This window comes from Cuculus canorus, chromosome 5, assembly GCF_017976375.1.
Source record: "Cuculus canorus isolate bCucCan1 chromosome 5, bCucCan1.pri, whole genome shotgun sequence".
Taxonomy (NCBI): domain Eukaryota; kingdom Metazoa; phylum Chordata; class Aves; order Cuculiformes; family Cuculidae; genus Cuculus; species Cuculus canorus.
The window spans coordinates 37096494-37110605 of record NC_071405.1 but is presented as its reverse complement, the minus strand read 5'-3'; the positions used below and the strand labels follow the sequence as shown (position 1 = coordinate 37110605).

The 14112-nt window shown below is 39.8% G+C and overlaps 1 protein-coding gene across 6 annotated transcripts in view; it reads right to left on the bottom strand.

Annotated features, from left to right (window-relative positions):
* Positions 1–14112, bottom strand: part of DENND5A (DENN domain containing 5A) — a 72252-nt gene that overhangs the window by 46313 nt on the left and 11827 nt on the right. For 4 of the 6 annotated variants that reach the window (XM_054067243.1, XM_054067241.1, XM_054067244.1 and 1 more), the window contains exons 2-4: positions 5645–5716; positions 4939–5048; positions 3596–4256 (exon numbers count right to left, since the gene is read on the bottom strand). In XM_054067243.1, coding sequence (XP_053923218.1) covers positions 3596–4256; positions 4939–5048; positions 5645–5716 — 843 coding nt within the window. The remainder of the gene's footprint in view (positions 1–3595; positions 4257–4938; positions 5049–5644; positions 5717–14112) is intronic. The other 2 variants (XM_054067242.1, XM_054067246.1) reach the window with 1 other exon arrangement.

The following is a 14112-nucleotide window of genomic DNA, read 5'->3' as shown; positions in this document are numbered from 1 at the left end:
ACAGCCTCAACATCCCTCCTGTGGTGAGGGGCCCAGAACTGAACACAGTACTCAAGGTACGGTCTCATCAGTGCCGAGTCCAGGGGCAGAATAACCTCCCTGGACCTGCTAGTCACACTGTTTCCGATACAAGCCAAGATGCCATTGGCATTCTTGGCCACCTGGGCACACTGCTGGCTCATGTTCAGTCGGCTGCCAACCATTACCCCCAGGTCCTTCTCCTCCACGCAGCCCTCCAGCTACTCCTCCCCTAATCTGTAGCACTGCATAGGGTTGTTGGTGCTCCAAGTGCAGGACCCGGCATTTGGCCTTGTTGAACCTCATGCTACTGGTCTCAGCCCAACGGTCCAGCCTGTTCAGATCCCTTTGCAGAGCCTCTCTACCCTCCAGCAGATCCACACTTCCACCCAGCTTAGTGTCATCTGCAAGCTTACTTAGGGTGTATTCGATCCCCTCATCCAGGTTATTGATAAAGACACTGAACAGGGCTGGACCCAGTACCGAGCCCTGGGGAACCCCACTCGTAACTGGCCTCCAGCTGGAGTTAACTCGATTGACCACCACTCTCTGGGCCCGGCTATCCAACCAGTTTTCAACCCAGGAGAGCGTGTGCCTGTCCAGGCCAGACACAGATAGTTTCTGAAGCAAACAAGTAACTAAAATTCTTTTTCTACTGAAAAAAGAAAGACTTTTCAGCCTGAAACTATAGGTAAGAACTAGACAGAGACAAGACACTTCTCTAAGGTGCAACACAGCCCAAGTCAGCCAAAGCTTGGGGTGAGGTGGGGGAAGAGTAGATAGAAACTACAATGAAAATCCATGCCCACAGGTCTTCATCTACATGGATCCCTTTGATTCCCTGTGACTGTGCGTGCAAACAAGACACTTCAGTGTTCCAGAGTTATTTTAAGCTTCTTTAACTAGCCACTGATCAGATACTTGGAAAGTGCCCAAAAAAAAAAGCTGAACCTATTAACATGACTTGGAAGGAGCACAGAGAACACAGAAGAGCAGTCCAGAAGCAAGCTGCCTCCCAGGCCAGAAGAAGAGTACTTATAACATGATGGTCTGAAAAAGATCAGGGAACCCTGTTCCCATTTGGCGATGCACACACTGCTTTTCTTGTGGTGCTTCCAAGCAGCCAGGCATTCACGCTTTCACCACAGGAGGTCTCAAGCACAATCACAGGCCAACTGGGCTCCATTCTTCTTCAGATGGAGTAGCTCGTGTTTGAATCTTCCACTGCTGAGATACAGAAATCCACATAAACAAACTCCCTAAATCACAAATGTATAAATACCTAGTCTATTTCTTGAGAAACCACAAAAGCAGTTTGCCTGCTAGGCAACTATTTATAGATTTTGTATGAACAATAAGCAAAGCAATTTGGTTTTTTAATCCAAGACAGTAACCACCATCAAGTACAGAAAGTAGGGGTTTTTTTACTATATCTGAATTATTGTATAGCTCTTCTCTGGCAGTTAACAGTACTTATACAATGCAACAACTGTGACATAATGTCCTGCTGCAACTACACATTTTAATCACCTTGACTATCTACACAAAATCCATCTTTGGCTTTAGCCTATGCACACATCTCAACACACAAACATCTGTATTCCATGCTTCAAGAATGTTGCTAATAACTGCAATATATATTTTATAAATAGTTACTGTTTGTGTTCTACATATTTCAGTGACACCTCAACGGAAGAAAATATGAAAAACAGATTTCTGTAACACAGTGGACTTTCCCTGGGTTTGTCTTAGACTCTAAGCTTCTTTATCATTACTATAGAACAGTGTTCAAAATGCAGTTTGTGTACTTGAAATGATACCATTATGGATGGGTAGCTCTAGACTTGTGTTAGCTAGGGTGGGACAAAAACAAGTAGAAAAATATCTTTTGGCATAACTTGGCATGCTCTGAGTTAGAGTAACAGGACGCAGAGTAAGAAGCCTAGTAGTCACAAATTTTTACACAGAAAATAGACTGCCATGACAACGTTACTTATTAATTGATAAAGAGATGCTGGTTTAACTTAGTTGCTCCTTATCCTCTTCACAGAATTACTAGGTTGGAAAAGACCCACTGGATCACTGTGTCCAACCATTCCTATCAACCACTAAACCATGTCCTAAGCATCTCATCCACCCATCTTTTAAATCCCTCCAGGGATGGTGATTCCACCACCACCCTGGGCAGCCTATGCCAGTGCCCAATGACCCTTCCTGTGAAAAATGTTTTTCTTATGTCCAGCCTGAACCTCCCCTGGCAGAGCTTGAGGTCATTTCCCCTTGTCCTATCACCTGTCACTTGGGAGAAAAGGCCGGATCCCTCCTCTCCATAACCTCCTTTCAGGTAGTTGTAGAAAGCAATAAGGTCTCCACTCAGCTTCCTCTTCTCAAGGCTAAAAAAAAACCAGTTCCCTCAGCCGTTCCTCATAAGACTTGTTCACCAGCCCCTTCACCAGCTTCATTGCTCTTCTCTGGACATGCCTCAGAGCCTCAACATCCTTCTTGGAGTGAGGGGCCCAGAACTGAACACAGGATTCAAGGTACGGTCTCATCAGTGCCGAGTCCAGGGGCAGAATAACCTCCCTGGACCTGCTAGTCACACTGTTTCCGATACAAGCCAAGATGCCATTGGCATTCTTGGCCACCTGGGCACACTGCTGGCTCATGTTCAGTCGGCTGCCAATCAACACCCCCAGGTCCTTCTCCTCCGCACAGCCCTCCAGCCACTCTTCCCCCAGTGTGTAGCACTGCATAGGGTTGTTGTGCCCCAAGTGCAGTACCCGGCATTTGGCCTTGTTGAACCTCATGCCACTGGTCTCAGCCCAGCGGTCCAGCCTGTTAAGATCCCTTTGCAGAGCCTCCCTACCCTCCAGCAGATCCACACTTCCACCCAGCTTAGTGTCATCTGCAAGCTTACTTAGGGTGTATTCGATCCCCTCATCCAGGTTATTGATAAAGACACTGAACAGGGCTGGACCCAGCAGCAAGCTTTATGTATGTGACTTCAGCAGTAAACGTTTCAGGCCTTAATAGAGATCTAATATTTAAATTCAGTCAAATAAATTTTTTCAGGTAATTCTACTTCAAAGTAACAACTGAAATGTGATTTTTGGGCATTCAAAGAAAAAACTATATTTGGACCACAAATTCTTCTTCAGAACCATATATAATTAACTATTTATCTTCTTAAAATGCACAGATAGTTCGGCAGAGATAGAAGGGAATTCAGCTAACCAGCTGAAGAGGAACACGGGAGAAGGCATTCTACTCTATCCAACAGCAGACCATTCCCAGAGACAATAATAAAGGGGACAGTCAGTCCATGAACACAGGAGATGATTTGAAAAGCCTGAAGTTTTAAGTTTAGATGACTAAAACCAGGAGTCAATGCAACACACTCTGCACCTCCAGCTCATTTCTTAACATTAAAAACTGCACATAGACCAGCCTGAGCACATTAGCATGCTTATGCCACTTCAATGCAGCTATTCCATTCTTTGTGTGCGTTTTTAACATTCAAGAAATGAAAATACCTTGTGCCAGTACAATCATAAGATAAGAAAAGTCAAGTACTCACGCTGTGAATAAAGCAGGATCTGAAACTCCAAGAGGGCACAGGTAAAGAGTTGAACCACATTTTCCACTCCAAGCAATTCAAACACTTCTTTAACCGGAAAATCAAACAATGGTAGTTCATTGGTGCTTGGCCTCTGGCAGATAATTGGTCCATAAACACCTGAAAATTTTAATGACCGTCCTGCTGGAGGAAGAGGAACCTCATAGAGAATATTGTAGATGTAGCTCTCTAAAGGTAGAGGTGGTGGTTGAGGTGAAGTCACTGCTTGGTGGAGTTGTTCCAGTACTTTCTTACAAGCTTTCATGAAAGACATTGGAGTAATCAGACAGATGCACTTCGAGACATAGAGTGTGTCTCTGCTGATGTCATAGGAGTTAAAACGCTGTAGCTTTGAAACAGCAGTGCCATTGCAGTCTCCAGTGCTGCTGCAGCTATCTTTGTCATTTGTGGGTGGAGTATGAAGAATGTCATATTCAGCATTGTGCATATGATACAATGTCTGCATCGCACTGCAGATCTGTTTGCTAGTAACTTCCTCAAAAAAAGTGAGAGAAAACCCAAATGTCCGTGAGCCATCTTCACGAGTAATAATAAAGGAGTGGAACTGAGGTTCTCTGGAATCCGCTTGTGTCTTGAAAGCAAGCCCTTTAGGCATACACAGCTATAAAAAAAAAAGCGAAGGGAGATAATACCAATTAAAACACACTTTTCTGTCTCCCTGCCTCCAGAAGCATTGGTGAAAACAGGATTCAGAATCCACAGACTACCACTGCATTTCACTTTAAATTCCATTAAGTGTTACGTCTCTGTACAATACAGTAATAAATATCTAAATCAGAAAAACTAAAGGAATATATTAAAAGATCTGCACATATTTTCTATTGAAACACAACCATTTCGTTACAAACATCAATGGGGATAAAATATCAAAATTCCAACTCAGATAAAATATTTTGGTCATCAAGATCAGAAACCCATCAGATAGTGTTTTGTCTAAATTAAGAAACCACACCACATTCCATTAAACAGAAAAAAAATCACACAACAAGATTCATTAATTGCAGACTAATTTCTCTCTATCAGTTCTCTAGAATGTAACAAAAGTAGTAAAAGCAAAAAACCTCCTAACATCTTATCACTTACAAGTTTTAATTTATTTCCTTTAAAAAATACCCCAATTAAAGGAAAAGGCCTTTTAAGCCTACACAATTCAGAGAAATTCATTATTATTCCCTATCTATAATAGACTCCACACTTTTTGTCAAAGAAAACACAAACAAATGCCTTCAATTGTTATGGCTAAGTGTTTGTCTTAGAAACAAAAGACATTAAATGATACTGACCATTCCCACTGCATCCTGATCAAAAGGGTTCCATTCAACATTCTCAGGATAGCGAGCAAGAACTTTGGATTTAAATGTGCGTCTTAACGGAGTCTGTTCAAAGTTTTCCCCTGCAGGTGAAAAAAAAAAATACAGATGTAAATATTTAATTTACTTTTTAAGCCGAAACAAGTCCAAAAAGCAGGACATCAGCAGGTAGACGTGAGGACAAGTGAATTAAGCACACACTCCTTTTAAGAGAAACAGAAAATGAAGACAGTTAGTTAGCGTATAATCAGACTGCTGACATTAGCAAGGATTAGCATTGTAGCATTTCTATGCTATTAGGTATCTGTGCTTTTCCTTAAGCATAACTATCTTGAGATTGTGGTCATGACAGCAATTCTCTAAGCTATTCTTCAGATATTTCAGATTCTTGTAAAGCACAGCTAAAGCTTCAGTTTCAGTGGAATTTTGTTACTGAAGAAAAGCACAAATAGACAAGATGCAGAGAAGGTGGAAATTTAAGATAGACATACAAGTGGCACCACTTAATTTCTTCTTCAAGATTTAGGAAAAAAGGTTATCCACCATTTATTACAAGAAGTTAGCTGTGAAAAGAGTCTAGAAGGTTAAAAGATCAAGAATCACATAAATGCCCAGGAAGACAGGCTATCAGATGAACAAAAAATTGTGTGCTTTTTTTTCCCCACACTTTTTCCTTTACCTTCTGTTGCACTTGAAATGAAACGGCTGGCACCATCTCGGGTTTTAGAGGCCTGTATATACTGGCATAAAGCTATATAACAAATAAAAACAACACCACATTATAAATTTCATACTGTCGACTGTAATCACGTAGCTAAAATATAGCAGTAAAAAACATACAGAATTAGCATGCATAACGTGTAGTCTGCTTTCTTAATATGCTTTTTATACATAGACCACTTTAGACAAATTTCTCATTTCAGGTACATATTTCTTGAAGCAGATGATCAGTATGTAACAGAAGCTCAGAGATCCTGCATACACAACCAGAATCTTAATGCAGCAATTAGTTGTTAAAAGAAAGTTTCACATGCTGGACTCTAAAATACTTCCAAAGAGCAGATAATGAAACTAAGGACAAGACCATTTCAAGGCCTTTACAGCTACCTCAATTTAAGTGGCATGGTCCAGCTTTTCACAAACACTATCCATACACTAGACTGGAAAACACAGGCTTGTTTATAAGCTCTCAAATTTCCTCTAGAGCAATAAATGTTCACCGTGATAGCACAGAGCTTTATGCCATAAATCTTGCGAATATGTGTAGTTACTTTAAAAAAAGCAGCACACAACTGCCTATCTTAAAATAAGCTTAGCTGTCTTACTAGAATGCAATTAACTAAAGGAGCATGCAGCTGTTGACAGCTGCACTAACAATCAGGCACAATTGTATGAAATCATATGCTTTAAATAAATCAAACTATTTCAGCAACACCTGCAAAATAGAAAACACACTTTGACTCCTCACTTGTTTTCTTACACGCCGCAATTACGTGGCAATAGAAATTGATTTCAGATTTGGTTGGGTTTATTCTGTACTTTAACAGTAATATTTCAATTTCTAAGCCAGCTTAGAATCTTTATTTTTTATATTAACTTCCACAAAGCAGCCACACACAGAGATAGTTATAACACTGCCGACAGACAATAAGGAACCTAATGAATACATGACGCCAAACAAAGCTTTGTTTCAATGTAATACTTAAGAAGTCCTTTGACGGCTGAGAAGTCTTATAACTCTGGATTTTGTTTAAACTAACTCTTAAACGTTACCTCGAACAGGCACCTCCCCCTGCATCAGGACCGAGGACAGGTCTCCCAATACACAAAATATTCCCGGCTATTTTGCTAATCCTCTGGGGTTTAGCACTGAAATTAAAGGAGGGGGTGTTTGTCCAGTTTGGCTGAAAAACAAACAGCTCAGCTGATTTTCAACAAAACCAGTCAGTTATCTTATTTATTACTATGTTCAATACTACCATTGTTCAGAGACAAAATAACATGCATATATGGGAATATCATATAGAGAGAAGGATGGTTAGGAAAAAAACAGAGCACAACTTCCATATAAAAATATAATCATCTTTGGGAAAGGGCAAAGTCCATGACAGAAAAGATAACAGCATTTCTGCAAGAGCTAAAAACAATCTTAAAACGTGAAAATAAGCGTTTAAAGAAACTTCCAGCCTTCCAGAAAGAAAAATCGATGTAACTCTACATCTCTCTTTACTGACACAAACATACACTCAAGGAAAGAGTCTTCTGTAAAAGAGGTTTTAAAAATAAGTCAGGAGATTTAACACACCTACTATTTTCTATATTTAGATCTGTGCAGATGATGTAACATCAACTTTTAGATAATTGAGGGAAAACCTCAGATGTTTACTAAGCTGTTTTGCTACTGGTTTTCTTACTTCCACATACATATAAGGAAGAAAATACCCAAAGCCCAAATTTTTTCCTGAAACTGGAAACTACACACAACAATCACTGGGTTCACCTACATGCAAGGTCATGCATATTCTCGAAATAAAAAAAATCTGTGACTTGAAGACCTTTTTATTAAGATGATTAATACTGCAAAATGTATGAAGCTGCTCTTCCCTTCTGTTAAAAAGAAAAATAACAAATGGATGCCTATATATTTTAGGAAAGCCCGCCCCATCTCCTCCCAAGAGACATTCTCTCCAAAACACACGAAGTTTTTAGACCCGAAACCTGTCTACAATTCAATGAAAGTACTGAAATTGATTTCTGGAAACCCACCAAATCCTGGTCCAGACAGAAACATAAGGAAACACTTAAATGCCTTCCTGTAATTTATCAATCAATTCAGCTGTTGCACAGACAGTACTCTTGCCAGAGTGCCTCCACATGATGCTTCTTTCCTAGAATCACTCGGCTCTGGTATCATATTTGTCATGCCGACCTCCGCATGACTATGATGCTCACTTTCCTTTTCATGGCAGCACAGACTTTAGCTATCTGTTTACGTAAGAACTTTCATGCTTGTAATACACAAACCTCTGGACCTTCAGATCGGGCAAAAAGGACTTCCAAAGGTACTGACAGGGCAGGGAATCTCAAGTGACAGCTTACCAACGCCTGGGAAGTTCAACCCAGGAACAGAGAGATGATTGGTGCAAGTCCAGGGGACTGGCCACCCTGTTAGCTTACAACTAATGAGAACCTAAGCATCAGAAAGCCCATTGCCTAGGCTCACCCTTCTCTTCCCTCAACATGCAGCAAGTGGTTGTCTCTACATAGCAAAAAAACTTTGCAAACAATATTTGCTTATACCCAGAGTCAAAAAGCAATCAACCCTAAATTTCTAAATTTATGATTGGCTAGAAACCTCAAACCAAACACCATGCTCCACCCAAATACTAACACAAATACAACACATCTCCAGCAGGCAAAAATAACTCGTGGTTTCAAGATCTTCCTGCTTGAATTAAACATCCCATTAATTCACTACTAACTGAAATGGTTTTGATAAAAACATTGAAGACAAGAGCAGAGAGACAAGAGCAGGAGACAAACCCATCAGCAAAAATGGACAGTTTTATTCCAGAGCTGAGAAAATGAAGACATAAGAGAAGAAAAACTGATAAAAATACGATGCGTATTACAGGCTTCAGAGTGAGTACAAGGTCCCACACTCAACAGCTACCAAAGGATGCTATTATTAGATCATGCTTTCTTAAGGCTCCTCTCCTCTACCAGAAATGATGACTGGAAAGTATTCTACTTTTTGTATTGATCTGAGTTACAATGTCTTCAAACACAATTTCGCTGTAAATAATTTCTTGATTTTGTGTACGTTGCATGAAAAAGGAATTTTTTTTCTTTTCTAAGCATAACACAGCATTCTCTGCTGAAGACTAAGGAGGCCTTCCAAACACAATTGACAATCTTCACATACACATTATCACTCAGCTGTCCGCCACATCATAGGAATTGCTCTCAAAAGAAAAAAAAAAAAAAAAAAAATCAAGACGCAAACTACCCTACAGACTACAAACTGTAACTTATTTGGATTTAAAGAAGAAACAGTAATCAAATACCTACAACTATAAGATTATTTGTCAGGAACTGTCATATGACATAAAATCCAGAAACACAAAATCACAGGAAAATGTTAAAAACACAGGAATACTTCAGGAAGTTTCAGGCCAACATGCTTCTCAACATCAAACCTTTCAAATGCTAAGAATCCCTCTGTATTGTGTAATATAAATAATATCATAGAAGCACAGAGAAACACCATTTCACTAGGGACTACATAAGTCCACAGACACCAGTTTACAATGAGACCTGGTGCTGCACCCAGCAGAGGAATGGCAGTGACAGAGACTCAGAGTTTCTCTGTCACTGGAAAAAACACTATCTGTGGCATTACATTCAAAACAGGATCAGTGAAACTATGTGAATTAAAAATAAATACATAGAGAATGGAGAAGAGCTTGAATATTAATGTTTCACTACTCCAGTTTAGCCCATATCGACGCAAACAGTTTAATTAGCTTACAGGGATCCCTCAAAACAGTAGGGAAGTAAAGAGTAAACCACAGGCACAGAGGTTCTTATGCTGGTGCACTGAAGAAAATGTGGGAATAGAGAAGAGTTTTAATAACCTGCACAGGTAACCAAATAACTCTTCCACCCAAGGTGCAGCTTCCCACCTGCTGGCTCCTGCCATGCCAGGCAATAGATTTTTCAACACCAGCAACCACCATTCGGCCTTGGTAATGACCTTTCTTTCCTCTCCCTTCTTTCACGTTGTCAACTCTCTAAGATTCCACCACAGGGTGGAAAATGAGCAAACATGCTACAGTAATCAGTGACGTGAAAAAGTTTTATCCATCTGAACTGTGGCAAAACCATGCTATTCCAACTGTAATACTGTGGAGGCAGCCAGCCTCATTACAGTCTGCATTGCTCTCTCCTTACTTGCTACATGTAATAAAAAAAAAAAAAAAAGGCATAAAAGACTTAAGTTCCTAGAGCAAGCTTGCTTATCAAAAGGGAAGTCACCAGCTAGGCACAACCTCTCAAGAAGTCTCCTGGGCTGAGGATGTCCCGGGTATCGAACACTGTTGCTACCAAGACAGCAGCTTGTCCTGCGGCAGGCAGAGCTCAGCTCACAGCAGTCTCACTGAGCCAAGGTGCACTCCATATCCACAGGATTAAACTTCACATAAGAGGCAGGTAATTCTCCAACCTCTCCCTCCGACACCTCTTCAGTAAACTGAACTTAAGAGTGCATTGCATGCATAAAGGAAACTATAAACCTGCTCAAGATGACCAAAGAGCTGAAACACACCACATTTATTTGGATCTGGCAGTTAAAACCAGCCCCTTTTCACTGCTATGGTGAAGCTCACACCACTCCTCTAATAGCCATCTAATACAACTTGCAGCGTATGGAAGGCCCGGTGGACTTTCAGTTCTAACTTTATTTAGACCACCTTTAGCAATGCCAGCCTATGTCTCTGTAATTTTTTCTTCCTAATTACAAGCACGTCAGAATAGCTAATGCATACGCTCCAAGTATCCTACATTTGAACTAACAACTACACCTCATGTTATCAAGTGATATCTTACTGAGTCACCCGACAGCGAACATAAACTGCATCACCATGTCAATGTAGCACAGGAAGGAAACCTCTCTGGCTCTCATTTTCCTGCTCCTCCCTGCTCTTACCCTGCTATTACTTCTCTTGCTGCCCAACCTGTGAGCAGAAGACAGCTGTGTCTGATGAGAATTAAGACTTATAAGTCAGAGATACTACATGGAGTCTTCAACTTGTGCAGGACAGCATGGCCTTGGAAGTATCTACACTAAACAATCCATATCTATAGATACCACTTGTCTACAAGACTGTACAGAGGGGGAAAAAAAAGTTCTAGAAACTAAAATGAACTAAAATATTCTTTAATTCAGGACCAGCAAAACGCTATCGACCAAGCTTTCCTCAGCTTGAAAAAGAGTGACTGAAGGTCTAATTTTAGCTCTTTCCTAATTTAACCAGAGAAAAATCTGATTCACTGATTTCCATATTCCTCTTCAGGAAAAGGAAATAAAAGGTCTTCCCAACACAGCAGTAAGAAAAACAGTTAGGCTGTACAACTTGCAGTTTCAATTACTTATGGCTTCCCGCCCAACACAAATTTCAACTGAAGAGTGGGTGTACCGTAAGTGAAAAAGATGAAATTTTGAATTCTCAACAAAACAAACATTTTTAAAGGGCTGGGAATTCAGACTTAAACCCTACCACAACAGACACACACCTCTCACTCCGTTCCCTTCCCTTTTTTGACTGCACAATTTGCAAAGTTCTGTTTAAAACCTAAACCATGGGGCAGTGCAACTTGCAGTTGCTATGTCTATTACTGGGTGCATGTGATCATGCTAAGTAGTAACATATTTTTGTCAAACCTTCACTGTAGTCATGAAAGAAGCTAGACCTGTACTGAAACCTCTTAACATATACACTGTAAATTCAAGCTATGCCTGCAATCATACACGTCCTCTCAGACAGATGACAGCAATGGAAGCAACACATGTCCAGATGGCCTGCTTACAAATTTCTAATGCCAATTCAAAAGAAAATTCTTACATGATTGTAACAATTCAATTTTCCTTGCTGAGTAGTTTGTCTCTTTACAAATATGCTTCTACCCCTAGGGCGTTCTTTTCCTTTCAATACATCAATTATTCTGCTTTGTAACCCACAGTCTGCTATGAAAAGTTTCCATTCATGTAATAAAGTTCTATCTAGTACAGAACAGCACTGTGTGGCTTCAGTTGTCCTTAATTAGAAAGGGCAAATGACCAAAAAAATGCCAGGGACACCTGGCAAACAAAACTTTTTAAAATTTACTCACAGCCTTTTGTATATGCTGCCAATTAACGACTCGTCTTTAGTTTTTAGAAAGCAACTGCAGTGCTGCAACTCTAAAAATTTCACAAGACTAAGTCCTGCAGAGGAACTTCTCCCTGCACACCAGCTGGAAAAGTCTCTGAGCAGCTATTCCAGAGGCAGAGTCTAGCTCAGCTTTCCCTCTATGACATTTAAGAGCAAGTCAATAAAGAACAAGTCAGGAGAAGCTACCCTTGTTACCAGAAAAAGCGTCTGATAAAGGAATTGAACAGTTGTGCAACACTGATTTTAAAGAAACATTAGTACTGCCACCTTCCTTTACTCATCAAGTCCACTAATCTGCTCAAAATAATTACAAAACAAAAGACATCCAGAAAGCTCTGCTAATTCCGATTAAGCCGTTTGTTGCTTTCAACTTGCCATGCAGCTTCTTGCTTAAAATTCTTGTGATGCAACCTGCTATTCATTCATTCATTCAATTAATTCAGTCTTGGTGTACATTTATTGTATACATGACATCTTCAAATAAAAAATACTAGATGGCATGCAATCAAAACATCAACTTTATATTTTCCTCATAAGGACACTCTTACAGAAATCTTTTAGTATACGAGGCCTGCTGCCACTAAAATGAATGTCTTAATGAAGTAAATCTAAATCAGTTTCAACATGAAACAGTCATATTGCTGTAATTAAACAAATGAATAAGAACAATTAGAGTCTGTACCAGCAACAGGAACTATGAGCCATACACCCATGGCAGCAGCATGCTGAAGAAACGGAACTTCAGATTCAGAAGACCCTATAGAACCCTATAACCAACCATACACCTTACCTCCACAGTGCAAAGAATCTTGCGACAGTGGGAGTCATCCCATCTTGTGCGAGGGTGGGGGCCCGAGACTGAGCTGACCATGACAGCCAAAGAGGAGAGGCTTTCCCAAATGTGCGATGGAGGTCAAAAGTCAGTTAACAAGAGGATCTGAACAGTCCATTAAGCGTAAACAATACCCAAAGAACAGTCTAAGTATATCCTGCTTTCAATTGAAAAAAATAAAGCACAAAGCCATACTTAAGTGAAAATGGACATCATAGGACATTTTGAAGACAATCTTTCTCATTCTTGCAACAGCATGGCCTGTCAAAAGGCCTAACACATAGGAAAAAAAGTCTGAATTATTTCCAAAGATACAAGAACAGTTGCAGTTCACAACACATTTAGAACAAAGTTAATCTAAGACCAGCAGCTAAAGACATGAACAGTAGATTTCCCAGTCCAGCCAGCAATCGCTCAGTATACACAATAAGGTTATACATATTAAGATAATTATTTATGTTTACTAAACATAAAATTACTCTAGCTCTAAAATTCATGGTTGAAGTCTAAATAAAAATAGTTGGCTGGCAAAACAGTGTACGTAGTTCTGGAAGCCTCACCATAGAAAGGATGAAATTATGGAGCAAATGAGAGCAACGGGGGGAAGACAAGGCACTGGGGGCGAAGAAGTGGTTTGTACACCAAGAGATTTGAGGATGACTTGGTTAGTCAAACTGACAACCAACAGCTGACCTGGTTACATTACAAAAGCAAATACAGGTGCTTAAGAGGAAGGCATGGAACGACAGTCAGGCCAAGAATCAGCATGTTAATATCAAAGGCAAAAGAGTTTTCTTAAAAATTACTTGCCATATTTCCATTTGCCAATGGAAAAGTCAAATAATCTATTTCCAAGGCTTAAGAGCAAAACTGGGCTAATCAAACAAGTAATTAAATTATATGGCCTGTACCATACTATATGTGAAATGAGACGGCAACCTCTTGATTCATTATAGCCCTTAAAAGACAGAGAAGAAAGGAGTTGAAAAAAAAAAAAAAAAAAAGAAAAATCCCCAGATCTAGCCTTCTGCAGAACACCACCATTCTAACTTTTCAGAACTCCATATTCTAATATTAAAGTACTTACAATACATAGCTAGAGAGCAATTAAAACACTAATAATTAGTCAGTTTATCTAAAACCAAAACAGTAAGTTTCTCTGATTCCTTCTTTAACAAATATTAAACCACATATAACTGCAAAGAAACCCTAAACCTTTACAATGTAGGAATTAAACAGCCAAAGTCTGGCAGACTACAGTAAGAAATCCATTAAACAAGAAATCTTGGTTAAAAAAAACTGTGATTCAAGAAAAGCTGCAGCTGTCAAATCTGTAAGCAAACAGCCACTCCATCAATGAACAAATGCCTTCAGATTATGACT